Here is a 15344-nt window from a genome sequence, read left to right as displayed (position 1 = left end):
TATACAGTACATCCTTTTATTATCGCAAATATGCAAGAAAAGTCAAATGGAGACACTGTAAATGAACACATGCCCTTTAATACCACAGTCTAATTGTTTTAAACACTTTAAATAATATACATTTGCACCTTATTATACCCTTTGAAATGTTTTAATCCATATGTACACAATGTAATGCTTTGAATTCTTTTCATTCTTTTCGTGAAGAGGACTAAGAGGTCTCTTAAAAACACGAGGGTCCTGTAAAACCCAGAGTCCTGATAATTCAATATACAATAACTGTACAACTGACCTGCCTCAGAGGTGGAGTGAATGCCATGTGAACTGGCTGAACACTGACCAGTACCATCTGAAAAGGGTGGCGTGCGTGAACATGTCTAGGAAGTTTCCAGTCCTGTCGAGTTTGACTAGCTCTGTAGTTAGCCTGCCATTTATACGCTGAGTCGAAAGGGGCATCCACGGTTTGGTTACTGCAGGCAGAGAAACCCATACCTGCAATCTATGTTCCTTTTTCTGACTTTATGTGTAAGTTTGAACAGTCACTTATGTATTTTATTCACAAATGCATGACCCAAGCCCATTCTGTGATGTCAAAATGCCACGTGGGTAAGAAAATATGCCTTAGTTCCCTCCACCCTTAAAAAAAGTAATTCTTACACATGTGAGGTTTTAGTATAGCATGGATTGTTTTTACCCCAGCGTTCTCAAGGACTAACCCAGATAAGTTTCCACACCTCATAGCAACTGGATGAAAGATCTTGGGCTCAGCAGCAGGGACAAGTCGCCTGGCTGTACAGTACGTTCTGAATATGCTCAGATTTGACTCATCAGTTTGTTTGGCTTGTTGCGGTGTGGTCCAGCGAGCCACAGCGTAGGAGGGCGTTTTGAAAACCAGGGCATGGGGATGACACAGCAGCAGGGGGTGCAACCCGAGTTTCTACTGGCACCACTGAGCTGGGAGCCTTCGGGGAGGCGGAGGGGGGTGAGGAGCACTGTGAAGAGCCCAACATGCCTCGGCACATGAAAGGCCTGGTTGACCATTCCCTTTGAGGCGACTGTATGCAAAGGCGCAGGCCACTGGCAGGTCAGAACAAAGATGGGCTTGATTGTGAGAGAGACCCCCAGGGGAGGACTGCACAGGACTGGGAGCTACACTTACACTGAGCTCATCTTTATCCAGTCGTTGGCCTTTTTTAATCAGCGGCCGGTATTAGGACAGATATTAGGACAACATGGTCAGAAGAACTACCGCCCATTTTTAATGAACAACTAGTTTATAAAAACAACCCCAGTTTAACTCAAACAACTGCCAGCGCCCACAAAGATCAGAATGAGCTTCTGTGTTTTTCTCAGTCTTTTGTAATGGAAGAAACAGCATCTGTAAGTTACACACAGATATAAAGCATGAAAACTTGGCCTTTCTTGTTTCTGTCTTTGATCCAGAAATGTTGAGAATAAGACCAAAAGAATGAGAGCAGGATAGAGTAAATGCCGCCCACTTGCCTCTTTGTGAATAACACGCAGATGCCAGGAGTACAGTTCACTTTGGGTTCTACCATACATACATGTGTAGAACCACTGAAATAATCTTGGCATACAAGTGACAATGCTGAAACAAACAGAGACTTTGTCTCTCAAACTTGGTCTGAAGGTACTGTGAGCTGCTCTCAACAAAACCGTCAAGACTGGAGGCCTAGAGGAACAAATGTTGGTACCCTTCACACAGCTCTGAATAATGCATTTTGTCCTCTTTAGCTATAATCTGTAAAAAGAGATGACGTCTTTATGTTTGTACAATCAATAAAATAGGCACCTTGTCTACTTTGGTACCTACGGTATTTGTTCTGTTAAAAGTTTTTTATTTCCTGTTTTTAAATGTTTTAGTGTGCTAGTCTGCTAGAACATGAGAAGATAAACAGCTTGATTTGGCACTGGTCACTGGGATCAAACAAGTGTTTTGGGGGAACAGGGCAGGACAGCTTGTAGGAAATGTTTAAGTGCAAAGAAACATTAAGCATTTAGAGTACATCTCTTGCTGAACACGAGACATACTGGTAAACGACACTTTTCCATGTTCGTCCTCAAGTCTTTAACATTCCAATCCAACAGAACAGACTGCAATACACTTAGAGCATGTGCAACTTCAACCTGAATTTTAAATGTTCGCACTTTCTTAAGACTTACGAAGTTTCTGCTAAATACCAAACAACTGTTTGTGCTCGTGTAAGAGAAGCCGATCAGAGACCTGAGATATGTTTTAGAGCTAATAAGCACAAATTCCAGAGCACTTTTTTTTATGTGTGCTGCACATTTGACTATAAACAATGTTGAAACATCCAGGTTCTCTTCCATCCCCATTTGAACAATGGGACTTTTTCCGGCTCTGAATGCATTGCCAGCCAGATCGCTTTAGCCACATAGCCTGGAGACATCTGAGTTTCTGCAGCTACTGCCAAGAAATGCTCCCTCACAAGCTCTCAAAGCCTAATGAATACAACGTTCATACATCCTTCATATTGGAGAAAGGAAAAAAGAGACATAAAAAATAATCCTATTAATAATAATTGTTTACACCATGTCATGATAAGAACAGCAAAAGGAGCAAGAAGAACATACTTTAGAAACAACAATGAAAAATTGTAATAAACAATCAGTTTGGCAAACGATGCTGTTTTCGACTAGGCCCTGGTCTCTGTAGCCAGGCCAGTGGGGATGGGGTGGGACAGGGTTGGAGGGTCGCGGGGTCTCGGGGGCTTGGGCTTCTTGAGGGATTCGTAAAATCAGATTACGTCTTCTTCCTGTCATCCTTAAAAGCGTCCTGTCTGCCAAAGCTTTCTTGTCCCACAGCAGGCCAGACTTGTCGCCAATCAGACAAGACATGGACTCCATACAGACACAGAACTGGATGACACACTGTTGAAGGAGGAGTAGAGGGGTGGTGTGTGTGTTTGTGTTTGTGTGTGTGTGTGTGCGTGTGTGTGTGTGTTTTCAGTGGAGTGGTGGATTGGGGGTCAAAGAGGGGGCCAGTTGTGTCCCTCCAAAAGGGTTAGGACACCTTTTTTTTTTTTTTTTAATTAAGAAGACGAGGGAAAAATCAACCAGTCATGGTGCTAAAATGGTTCAAGTGAGCTGCTGCTGAGTCCATTTGTAGTTGTTGCTGTTTTCATCACAGTCCCAGATTCTTTGGGTGTTATTTAACATAATCAAAAACTTTTGTTGCTGATGCTTTTTTTCCCTTTGTTTGGTACTACATTCCCCTTAGAGTTCTGCAGGGCTGGCAAGGTTAACAAGCCTCTGCTAATACTTAGGTATGCTGGGGGCGGTTGTGGTCCTGGTAGGGCAGGGAGGGGGCAAGGGTAGGCAGGGTGGGGTGGTGTGAGAAGATGGAAGGAGTATTGTGGGATGTTGACAGTCCCTCTCCCAGAATGCTCTAGTCCAGGGGTTCCTGTTTTATCCTGATGGGCGTGTTGATGGACAGACTCCGCCTGTCCTCGCGACACAACACATACTCGCTGAATTGGGACGAGTCCACGCCGCCTCCGCATGACGCCGCCACACTGAAACCTTTCTGGAAAAGACGCTCCAGAACCTGCAGGGGGGACAGAGGAAGAGAAGGACGTTAATAACAGGAGTGCCGCGTCACTAGGGCTAAATCTAACTGAGACATGTTAGTGATACATATTCAGGTTCCAAGTTTCATCATTTTTTTTAAGGAAGAGTTTGACATTTTGGGAAATATTCTTACGCCAAGAAATAGTTGAGTCTATGTGCTTAATATGAAGCCATCGTGAGCAGTTGGCTAACTTAGCTTATGTTTTGTTAATTTCTTGTGATTTGTAGTTTTTACACTTTTGTACAGATTAAACAAACAAGAAACAAGGTGTTATTATTGAGCTTTAGATTTGCTGTTATGTGGATTCTGTTACCTCTGGACAAAACCCAAAGAATGCATTTCCATTCTTTGTGCTAACCTAAGTTAGCAGGCTTCTGTTTGTGTGATAAATGCTAGAATCAGACCACACTCAGTTGTTTTCGCTATAAAAATAATGACAGATAGGAAAGTTTGGTGATATCTCATTATGAGTATTTTAAAGGTTTGCAGTGCATTTTCAATAAATGATCATCAGCAAAGAATGTAAGTAAGTCTCAGATAGGTATCACTTTTTGATATGCATCCATCTTTGGCTCAACCTCACCATGCACCAACAACATGCACCATGTGTCATTAACCTTCCCCTCCTCCAATCACACGTAGGGATGGAATAAAACCAGAGGGCACTCCGACATCACACCACCTCTGCAATATTCATGCTGCTTGCACTGGATTGGCTGAACCGAGGGCATGAGCTCAAAGGGATGAGGAGAGCAGAGTGTGAGTGAGGTGTGTTAAGGGGCTGAGTGGAGCTCAGCATGGTGATTACTGGAGCTCCTAATTTGAGTAATGAGGCTGGGGTGAGAGGAGAAGTGAGGTCCGTGAGCGAAGGAGAGAGCAACGTGTGGGGAATTAGGATAGGGAGTTCTGGGTGATCTGTGCGAGGACAAAGTGTTGGAGCTGCAGGGAGAGAACAGGAGATGCATGTTAGCCCTTGAGTCTGGGCATTGATATATACACACACACACACGTCCAAACGAAGATAGACTCAGACACAAACACATGAACTCGAGCATCACTTTTCTCTCCTCATCTGTCGTAATCCTTGTGGGTTGTTGTTTTTTTGGAGGGGGTATATCTAAATCCCAGTTCGAGGAGTGCTGTGTATTTACTTATTCCCCCATCCTTTTAATGGAGTGAGCAGCGCATGGAAATGAAAGGTCTTGCCAAGGGCTAACCCCTCCTTCCAGATACAAAGCCAGAGAAGTTCACGCAAAATAGACTGGTTTCTTCAGACACCCCTGCACACACACACACACATACGCAGACACACACGCTCTCATGGCAAAGGATGACCTCTCTAATTACAGGAGTGAGGGCCCCATCGGCCCACAACGCTAAAATGGGGCATTTAGGCCTCAAGGTCGAAGGGCTGCAGCCTCCCCTGACTGGGGATTAACACAGAAGAGCAGATAAATCACACAGACAAACAGAGAGATAGAGAGACAGTCATGATATGTGCGCAGAAGTACTATCTTACAGATACGAATTACAACACACATATTCCCGTGCAAACTTGTTGAGCAGACTTGACGCTCTGTAATTTGTGAGACAGAAGGGGCGGCAGACAGCTGATGGTGAGGATGGCTAATTAAGAGACCTGCCCAAGCATCAAACACTCCCAAATCCATGGCAGACGACGGAGGAGCCTAACGATTATGGAAATGATATTACATGGCCTTCTTTGATCATTGCATCACATTGCATTTTTCCCCATCATCTCTTTAACGCATGTGGGACTCTGTCATGTTCGGCAATGAATTTGGTCACAGAGGAGAATGGCCTGATCAATAAAGATAGTCTGAAAACACTTTTATCATTAATGCATGGCAACACAAAAGACTTAAGGATATTATTATGGATAGTTGTAACTGACTCCGGGATCCTGTAATGACTATAAGAAGCCATAAAAAAACTTCACATTCAGTTTGACACAGTGAATTAGTGCCATGGGGGAATAAACAATACACTGAATAATTAAGATGTATCCAAGCAAAAGGTTTCAGTGTCCACAGGACAATGTCCTGAAATCAATCCCAGCTGACAACAGAAAGTAATGCAGCCTCTTAAAAAGCTAAAACATGTCCTGGTGGCTCAGCTCAGCGCTACATGGTCGTGACCGCAGGCTTTCAGATCCCAGCTTATGTTGTACTTCTGCAGATTTCTCTGCTTACTTTCCTGCCTCACTTGAGCGAAACCATAACAAAATAATCTAACAGTGAGTTGCATGTGAGCAGTCGGATTGGCTGAAGTCTAATTCCAAGCATGATGATTTCCATGAAATGGAATTATTGCTAGTTAGCAGTCAGTTTTTTTTTTCCTTTCCATGTACACTTTGAACTTGTTGATGACCTTCCCACAGACCAGTACTGCTGCGACACACATCTGTCACTACCATTATTGTTTTTTAAAAACAGGAAATTAGAGAACAAAATACTGAAGATAGGACGACACTTTATCACTTCATAACATTTTACCAGAGTTTGCTATTCTTCCCTGAACTTCAGCACGTCTTGTCTCTGCTTGTGTGACTGAGCTAAATAAAAGCTTCTCCTCACCCTCTTCATCCCCACTGATCCCTATACATTTGAAAGATAATAAACCATTCTCACTGTTGCAGGGTCGACTTGGCTGCACAGGGATCTGCCCCCCCAAACACACAAATACCATTCAACATATAACCACCTCACTGAGCTGCCACGCAATCTGAGGTCGCCATGGGGATGAGGAGGCGATATATCAGCCTAACTCCTCTAACCTCCCAGCACAGTATATTTCTAACACAGCGAAGATGGCGAGGCAGGAATCAAAGTGGATGAGTCTCAGGGCTGGAAACCGGAGCACAATGTAATATTGATGGCTGCCGGAGAGTGCACACACACACACACCTCTCAGGAGGTGCTGGAAGACACTTGATCCTCATGGCACAGGGCTCAGAGTTGATTGACACGTATGACACACACACACACACTGTAGCATGTGATGGGCGCTACACTCAGGGGGTCGCTTTTGTTTAACTATGCACAGTCTTTCATATGTGACAAGGAGCGCTAACTGCAGTCTCTGCATCGTATCCTCTGCTTATCTCAAGCATCTGGCATAAAACAGATGAGAAGCTCCAACTCTTTCTAATTCTCCGAGCCATCTGCCAGCTTTTTTTTAGGAATCACAAACGACAAAAACTATTTGACAGTGTAATATATTCTTATAGTATTTGCAGCACTTTGTCAAGTAGCTGCGTTTGTGGAACTTACAAGACTGAGCTAAGGATTACACATGGACACTTGTATTAAAGTTTCTTTAAGCAGTGTGAACCTATGCTGTATTTTAGTTCAAGTGACCCCAGTGGGAATGCAACCCTTAACCCTGACGGTGTAAATAGCCATTGAACTAGAGGTGCGTGGGGTTAGTTGAGTTCTCAGAGGGACTGCAAGTAGTCCAGACTAAACTCAACAGACTTGAGCATGTGAGGATGGAGGCTCTCACATTACCAGACTCATTAAGCAACATTTTCTTATTCATCGGTGGTCTGTGGTTCTACTCCTATTGTACTTTTTATTACAAAGCATTTACTGTGGTTAAAGATTTGCATCTGTGGTGGTTACAAGTTTGCAGATTCATATTTCATATACAAATCAGATGTTCAGCCTATAAACTATGATGCAGTCTTACAGAATAAACTACCCTAGAGTGTATGAAGTTGTTTAAATCCCCTCAGTGAGTACTAATAATCCAATCATGTAATTTATAAGATGCTACTGCAAATATTTAACATTAACGGAGGCTGTTCCTTTGATTCCTTCTGATTAAATCGTGAAAACCTGGCAATCATCTGATTGGTTGTTTTATTCCTCTATATCTCTAAAACCCACCAAGGCTGTATGAAAAAAAAGAAAAAATCTCTTTTTTTTAATATCTTTTTAAAAAGTTAAGTCTTTATCCTCTCCATACTACAGGTTAATCAGCTGCCTGTTGAGCCTTCGCGCCTGATGTTGTGCTCTTCCCACAGAGCCACACAGGGAGTACAGGGACCCCTCACTGCAGCAGTGTTAATGTCTTGTTTTGCCACTCGGGCAGCTGAGGAGCACCGCTGAGGTGTTTGTGTGGCCTTGTCTGCTCTGATGAGCTGTGCTTTCTCTTTCCACCCAGTGCAGGATTGATGGAGTGGCAATGTGACATGTAAGAGAGTGTTGCGACGTGTTGCGTTCCCCGCCTGGGCAGCAGGGGGACAGGGGGCCCTTCTCTACGACTACCTCCGCTGTCACATTGATGAAGGACGGATTGGCTCTGGTCTGATCTGAGTGCTTCATCATGGTGATGTATGGAGCAGCACGCCCGGCTCCAGCTCTGGGACGTGTGTGTGTACACCTCTGTGGCTCTTTGGCTAAATGTTTTCCCTCCGTTAAGTGCCTTTGCTGCTCTCTGTTTCTCTCTGTTGGATCTACATCACAGTGCAGGTGGTTTGCATTATTCCCTAAATTCCATTCATGACTTCATGGAGAATCACTCGCCAAGGTGGAGTTGTTTATTCTCACTCTCTCACATTTGAATACACAAGATGAAGGACTAAAGACAGGGCTAAATTTGAATGCAATCAGAACGCAATATGATATTGTAAGACTGTCCTTCCAAGATATTCCTTCTGCAGACTGACACAAAAACTTGTTATATTTCTAACTGGAAATAAAACATATAACAACAGATCAGACACTGATACTCTTGAACATCACTGAGTAACTGAGGGAAATGTTCTATTCCAAATTATAAGCAATTTCACTGACCTCATTACTGTATCTTCAAGTGAATAAAAACTGAAAAAAACACAAGTTGCTGTGCTTAGTGTACAGTACAGTATTGAGAAATGTCATGTTATCTCATTGTGACCGAAGTATCACAAGATCTAGCAGTTTACAGCCTTGGGCAAGACAGCAACAGTACCTTAGCTTCAACAAAATCATCTGAGACTAAAATGAATTCTCTATGCCTGTGATATATTATAAATTGAAAACAGTGTACATTTAAAAGTTGTCACATATCTATCTCTTTCCTCTGAGAACCACTTCAAAAACCAGTCCAGTCATAAATGCTCAAATCCAGACAGCAATGTAACCCCCCCCCTCCCTGGTCTTTCTCTGTGGGCAGGGTGTGGTTGTGTGTGTGTTCCCCTGGGTTGGGGTCCAGGACTGAAATCAGATCAGAGGCTCATTGTCTGGCGGGTAAGACGAGGATTATTTTCCTAACCTTCTCATACCTTCACGCAACAATGAGAGAGGACAGAATGAGTAAGTTGTTTAGAAAAATCTCCCCTTACACCAAAAAACACCTCCATCTGCTCCTTGTGTCCTCATCTACATCGACTCAATGAGCCGGGCCCCTCTACTGTGCATGCATGTGTGTGTGTGTGTGTGTGTGTGTGTGTGTGTGTGTGTGTGTGTGTGTGTGTGTGTGTGTGTGTGTGTGTGTGTGTGTGTGTGTGTGTGTGCGCGCACGTTTAACAGAATTTTGTATATTTTTTTTTTGTCTTAAAGGGACCAGTGTGAGACAAAAAAAGAGCCTGATGCCACAACTAACACCACCTTAACCCAGAGAGGCCACGCTTTGAGACAAAAAGGCTCCAGCTCCTCTCTCTGTTAGCAGTTTGTCTGAAAAGAGGATTTCAGCTTACCTCACCTTCAGAGGAGCAGACTAATAAAACCCTAAACAATAAAAACTCCTTTCAGACCATGTTAGTTAGATGCGCTCACATCCCATAACCAGTCTCACTGGTAAACAGAGTGGGAAAATGTTGTGTTAGTTGATGCGGCCAATTAATTATATTGCAAGTCATTTAAAAATCTATAAAAGAAGTATAAACCGGTTTAGGCTGTTTGAGAAATTGTAAGTATGGTATTAAAAAATGCAATACGTGTATTTCAATTGCCTTGAGCGGTGTTATATTGGAGTCTTTTTAAAAAAGGAGCTGTGTCTTAAAAAGGAGTAAAGCGTAAATTATGCATATCATTTTCCCCCCCTTTCCATTCCTCTTCTTCATTTTTTCGCAGGAAAACATGGCCGCAGTCCACACATGCTTTGTCCCACTCGCTCGGCTCTCCTCCCTCGAGGTGGTCTCTCACACTGGCAGAAGGGAGGTGGAGGTGTCAGAGCACAGTAGCCTGCCTGGGAGAGGCTCTCTGGATGCTGGAGGAGGGAATGCTCCTGTATGTGTTGGCCTGTTCATGGCTGTGGGCATTCAAGTGTGTTATATTGAGCCTGTGGTGTGAGGCTGTTATGTCCCCCCCTCGTTCTCCCCCTCACAGACCTCTCTGGGTAACACAACTGTAAAACTAGTTTTCTGAAGTTGTTTTTAACATCTCACTGCTTTACTACAAACTGTGGTCCACACAGCTGCAAAGAGGGACATGGTTAATCTCAGTCAGACTACCTGTTTGACAATGGTAAAACATGTTACAGTGCAAAGGTAATAGTCATATACTGCGTGTGGTGTGATAAAATACAATGTGCAGTTACATACTAGATTTCACATCATGCTACAGCCACAATAGCTACTTGGAAGCTGTGAAAGTTAATTTCTAGGCAGAATGAAAAACTGCACACGCTCTGTACACCTGCCATTACCTCTGGTAATCCCTTGACAAACTGACTATAGCTCCATCAGAGTAGCTATTATCTCAGTTAGCGACAACAAGCTATTAATTGTGGCAACATGTGGTATAAAGGGCCACAAATCACGCCAACAGCCTTAAAGCAAAAAAAAAAAAAAAAAGCTTTTAGGTGGAATTTCAGGTTATAGACACTGAAGAACATCAGTGTGTCTACCAGCCTTAATCCTGGCTAGTGACCTGAAAATAAAATCCACAGACTGACACAGAATATCTGAGCTGAGAGCGTGAGCCAGTGAAGTGTCTCCTCTCCCTCAGCAGATGCTAAGCTAGGCAGGTAAAGCTCAGTTACAGCAGTGGAGCTGCACAGTGGCCATCAAAGCCCTGGTTGTATGCCAGCCAGGTGTGTTGAGTGCGTATGAAAGTGTTGAAGGGTGGTGGTGAAAAATGGTTTTCTTGCTCAGCAGAATCCTTTGCTGGATAAATAAAGGTTTGAAAAAAAAAAAGTCTCCACTGTGGCAACATGCAGAGTGTATACAAGGCCACAGATCATGTTGACTGACTCATAGTGAAGGTGCTCTGTGGAATCTGTGTCCTGTGGATAACCTCATAGAAGGGACCGATCCCATAAAACACCTACACTGCCAAATCAAAGTTACACAGATGTGAAACTAAAGTGCCTCGACAAAATGGATACAAGCTCTTCACTGAAAAATCAAAGCAGACGTATACTTTTAAAAGAGTCAAATTCACTCCTTGATGGAGAAAAGCTTTTATCCTTAAAAAACTATTTGCTACAGGCCTCAAGATAAAAATAGAGTTCATATGATGAAACAGTTTACTGGAAGTGCTATATTGTTGTGACACGGTAAATATATATTAAGTGTTTCAGCACGTTTCCATTACCGTCAAATCTTACAAATGCATGTATTATATAATATGTTTTGACAAGCTTTTTAACACCTTATGAATCTGTTGGGAGTGTGTTACTTAAAGTTACTGTATACTTGCCCCAGGACATATTCAACCCTGTATGCATTCACCAGTTTAGCTTCACTGTGTACTATCTAAACTGTAATTCTTGTGGTTTTATTGTTGTTACAAAACGCATGATGTATCTATGGAGGTATAATACTTGTCTGAATGTACACACGCATTGCCATTTATTATGCTGCACACTGTCTAAAGAGTCAAATCAAATAGAACAGTCAGAATTTGGCACTTGTTCTAAGATGTTCTTGTTCTTAATTTCATCTCAACACTGAGCTCTGCATGCCTCGAGCACAACTAACCATTTCTACCTTTAAACAAATGGCAAAACAAATATCTCCACAGATATGCTGCCACAGCACACGCTGAATAATGGAACTCCATCAAGCTTCAACTTTATATACATTAGTTTGTAAAGTTGAGTCAGCCAACATTAATATCTGCTGTTTTGAAAACACAGTCTCCTGTTTGCATCACAATGTGGCCTCTACTTGGAACCTGATGTTATGAAGCTTAGTCAAAGTTAAGCTTTACATCAGATTTATAAAATTTTCAGTTCATCATCGCAGTTTTATCCAAAACAGTAAAATCTAGGACACTTTGGGCCCAAAATGAATTTAAGAACAAGGAAATGTCTCTCTTACATCTTTAAATTGACTCATTTAGTATTATATTTCTATTTCTATTTCTAAATTGAATGACTTTCTATTTCCTTTTAAGAAATATATAAGAAATATATATATATATATATAATTATAATAACTAAGCATGAAACTCAGTATTAATTATTAGTGATCTGCAGATTTAATAGCTGACTCTTCATTGTTTGGCTACATTATAGGTTCATTTAGTTTAAGAAAGAAATTTTATTTTACACCAAATACAAAACATACACTTAATAAAAAATGTTCTCTTTGCCAGTTCATTGTGTGTTGGGACAAATACTGTGGTAGTGTCTTTTACGTTATTATGTAGTTATTTCAAGGAAAGAAATGATCTGGTATTCAATTTTAATTTGATATTTTCATTTTTACAGTAGCTAATGTTTTTAAAGTACCCTATTGTTACTCATGATGTTTCTCTGTCACCTAAAACCGAATTTAAACACGTTTTTTTCTTTTTCATATTTCATATTGCACATGTAGCAACATAATTTCTACTGATTGGCTTTTCTTGTGCTTTATTTTGAAAACCAATCAGGGAATTCTATCTAGAGGTTCTCTGAAGAGAAGGAAGGTATTTGGTGGATAAAGAAGTCATACAATACTCACAGCTGCGTACTTCACTTGCTGTCAACTCATAATATACCAACATCAGGAAAGCTACACTACACAGCTGTGGTTTAGTACCTGCATATCCTGGTGCTGACAGGACATTACAATAAAGGCCTGTGTGAAACACTGTGAAGATGCTGCGCTGCATTTCTTCAGTGGTTCATATGCCGAAAATGTGTGTTTTTAACAAATGTTTGAGTTACAATTAGATTTGGAGTAGAGCTGTGTCTTTCATAAAATGCCTAGAACGTATTAAAGGAGCCACTTGCAAAGAGGGAGGTGGGTATTTTGTTGTTGTTGTATTATACGTTTTACTCATTTGTAATGTTGCAATGTTTTCCAGTGAATGATAAAAATTCACGATGGCCTGATAACATGATTTTATCTCCAAATCCCTTAGGGGCAACACATCATGCAAAGTGTTACCAACCCTTCAGCATGACAGAAACAGGAAATGCTTTCTGGTGTGTTACCTGGACGGAGTTGAGCCTGCAGTAGCCATTGAGGGGGAAGCGGATGACGTGCGTTGGGTCCTGGTTCCAGCCGGCATTGACTGAGTTACACATAACGTCTCCAGTCTCAGGGAAGATCTCCTCGATGAGGACCTTCTCCCCGCTCAGGGCGATCCTCTCGCCCAGGTCGGGTGTGACACGAACCACCAGGCAGTCGCAGGGCTGCGCCATCCGTCGTTGCTCGCGCTCCTGCTTCCAACGCTCCAGCTCTTTGATCATGGGCGTCAGTTGGTAATAGCGCGCCTCCTCGTACAGCAAGTGGAAGTCCTGTACAGGCAGATGAACACAGAGTTGAGAGCAGTGAGTTTGCATGTGTGTACGGTCCTCTTGGCTATGTGTGACTAACACACTGTGAGTTTCAGTACATTACATCTCATCAGCAAGGTCATCAGGACAAAACCCTACACATGTACAGTCTTGTGCAACATTAAGATGACAGTAGAAGGTATATTTGCAGGGTATCCTGGTCCTGATGGCTTCCCCACAGCAACTAATGACAGTGTCCTTGAGCAAGACACTTAACCTCTAATTACTCCAGGAGTGCTGCTCCAGCTGCATCTGCTCTTTGACCCTTCTACAGTAGTGAAACATCAACTGTGCGGCACAGGCATGCACGGAGGAACAGTAACAGAGAAATGTCCTACAATATTCCTGAATATCTTTAGGAAACACATTTATGTGTGTGTGTGTGTGTGTGTGTGTGTCAGAATCCATCAGTGTCCTTTGTCCTCACTGTCTTTTACACAATACCTTCACTGAGGACTGCAAAGGTCAAGACACCACGTCTTTGAACCATTGCATCAGCTGTGTTGGACCTAGAGCTTATACTGCTGCACTCATGTTTAGTTAATCTGGATGAGAAACAGACAAATACCCAAAATGTAAATGTAAAAATGGCCTTTGTTTGTCTTTGTGAAGTTAAAGATATTTAATGGCTCCAAAATATTTCACTTTTTTCATGGAATACATCTTCCGGAAAGAAGAACAATAAACTAAGATCGACGAAGGCCTCTGACCAGCAGGACAACACTCTCAATAAACAAAGCATAGCCATGCTGCAGCTCTCCTCCACAGTAGCTCTTGGCAGAGCTGTGCTAGCCTTTAGCATGTTTTAGTGAGCCGACTCCAGAAAGGCCGTCAGTAGGGCTCCAGTGAAGTGGGATGGTGCATTCCTGTGTGCAGACAGTCTGCAGCAGATTGCCTGCCTCTCCCTCCTGGGCAGGGCTTGCTGGGGGCCATTTGCCCCTGTGCTCTTGCCTCTAATTTCCCACAAGACCAGATGGCACCATCATTCACCGCTACCATAGAAAATACAGGGAGGCGGAGGTTCGCTATTGGAGGCAGACGGGAGGTGAGGAAAAGATATGTGCAAAGTGAACATGAGGACAATCATCAGCCAAGGAGGATTTTAATGTATTCCTCACATAGGGGGAGTTTTATGTTAATGAGGCTTGTGGCCCGATGTTAAGCTCCTATTAGAACAAGATTTAATTAGGTTACACCTAAATGCTGCAAATCTTTTTGCTAAACAATTAGTAATTAATAAATCTGTGTTCTGATTAGTGTTTCACTGTGACAAAGAGTGACAGCTTAATTCATTCTTAGTTTAAGAACTGCCATCACTGCCATTCAAAGTTTATTCTTACACGATGTTCATGTTCCTTAGCTCCTGGCTACAGTTAATTTTAGTGTGTGGACACTGCGAAACCACAGCAAATAACTAATTGCACATTTGGTTACATATTTAATAGATACAGAAAGCGGCTGCTCATCTCGGTGCACTGCAAAGTCTTAATGCCCTTGAAAAGCGAGACAATGTGTGTTTGCGCTGCAGAAACGACATATGTTTCATATAGTCTGCATCATTGGTGGCTGTGGGTGTTGGGTGCCGGGACCGCCAGGGAGCCCTGATCTAAAAACAGTTTTTCCCCTTCCCTTCTCTGGACCACTGCTGGGTATAGAAACAGAGCATGGCAGCAAACAGCATATTCATTAACCCTGCTGCTCCTGTCAGAATCTTTAGCCTTGAAAAGCCTCCCTCGCTGGTTTACCCCCTTCATCTAAACTGTGCCTTCATCTGAGGCACGTGAACAACACCCAAATCCAACTCCATCTGGACGGAGCGTTGATGCAACACGTCTTAATCTGATGGTCTAATATTTAAGATTTCAGGATGCGAAAAAGGAGGCGAGCGGGTCCTTTTTTCCCTTTTTTCTCTCCCTTTCTCCCTGTCTTTTTCTCTCCTGGCCTTCTTGCTGCAGCTGACAAAACTCATACTGAGACACTCCCCTTCAGGCAGCTCTCTGTATCAAAGTGT

The 15344-nt window shown here is 42.6% G+C and overlaps 1 protein-coding gene across 3 annotated transcripts in view; it reads right to left on the bottom strand.

Moving 5' to 3' along the window:
• Positions 1-12: 12 nt before the first annotated feature.
• Positions 13-15344, bottom strand: part of LOC121185696 (BTB/POZ domain-containing protein kctd15) — a 28548-nt gene continuing 13216 nt past the window's right edge. For all 3 annotated transcript variants that reach the window (XM_041044061.1, XM_041044051.1, XM_041044041.1), the window contains 2 exons: positions 12989-13294; positions 13-3589 (listed from right to left, as the gene is read on the bottom strand). In XM_041044061.1, coding sequence (XP_040899995.1) covers positions 3431-3589; positions 12989-13294 — 465 coding nt within the window. In that variant the 3' untranslated portion in view covers positions 13-3430. The remainder of the gene's footprint in view (positions 3590-12988; positions 13295-15344) is intronic.

Source organism: Toxotes jaculatrix, chromosome 1, assembly GCF_017976425.1.
Source record: "Toxotes jaculatrix isolate fToxJac2 chromosome 1, fToxJac2.pri, whole genome shotgun sequence".
Taxonomy (NCBI): Eukaryota; Metazoa; Chordata; class Actinopteri; family Toxotidae; genus Toxotes; species Toxotes jaculatrix.
This window is presented reverse-complemented; position numbering and strand designations above follow the sequence as displayed.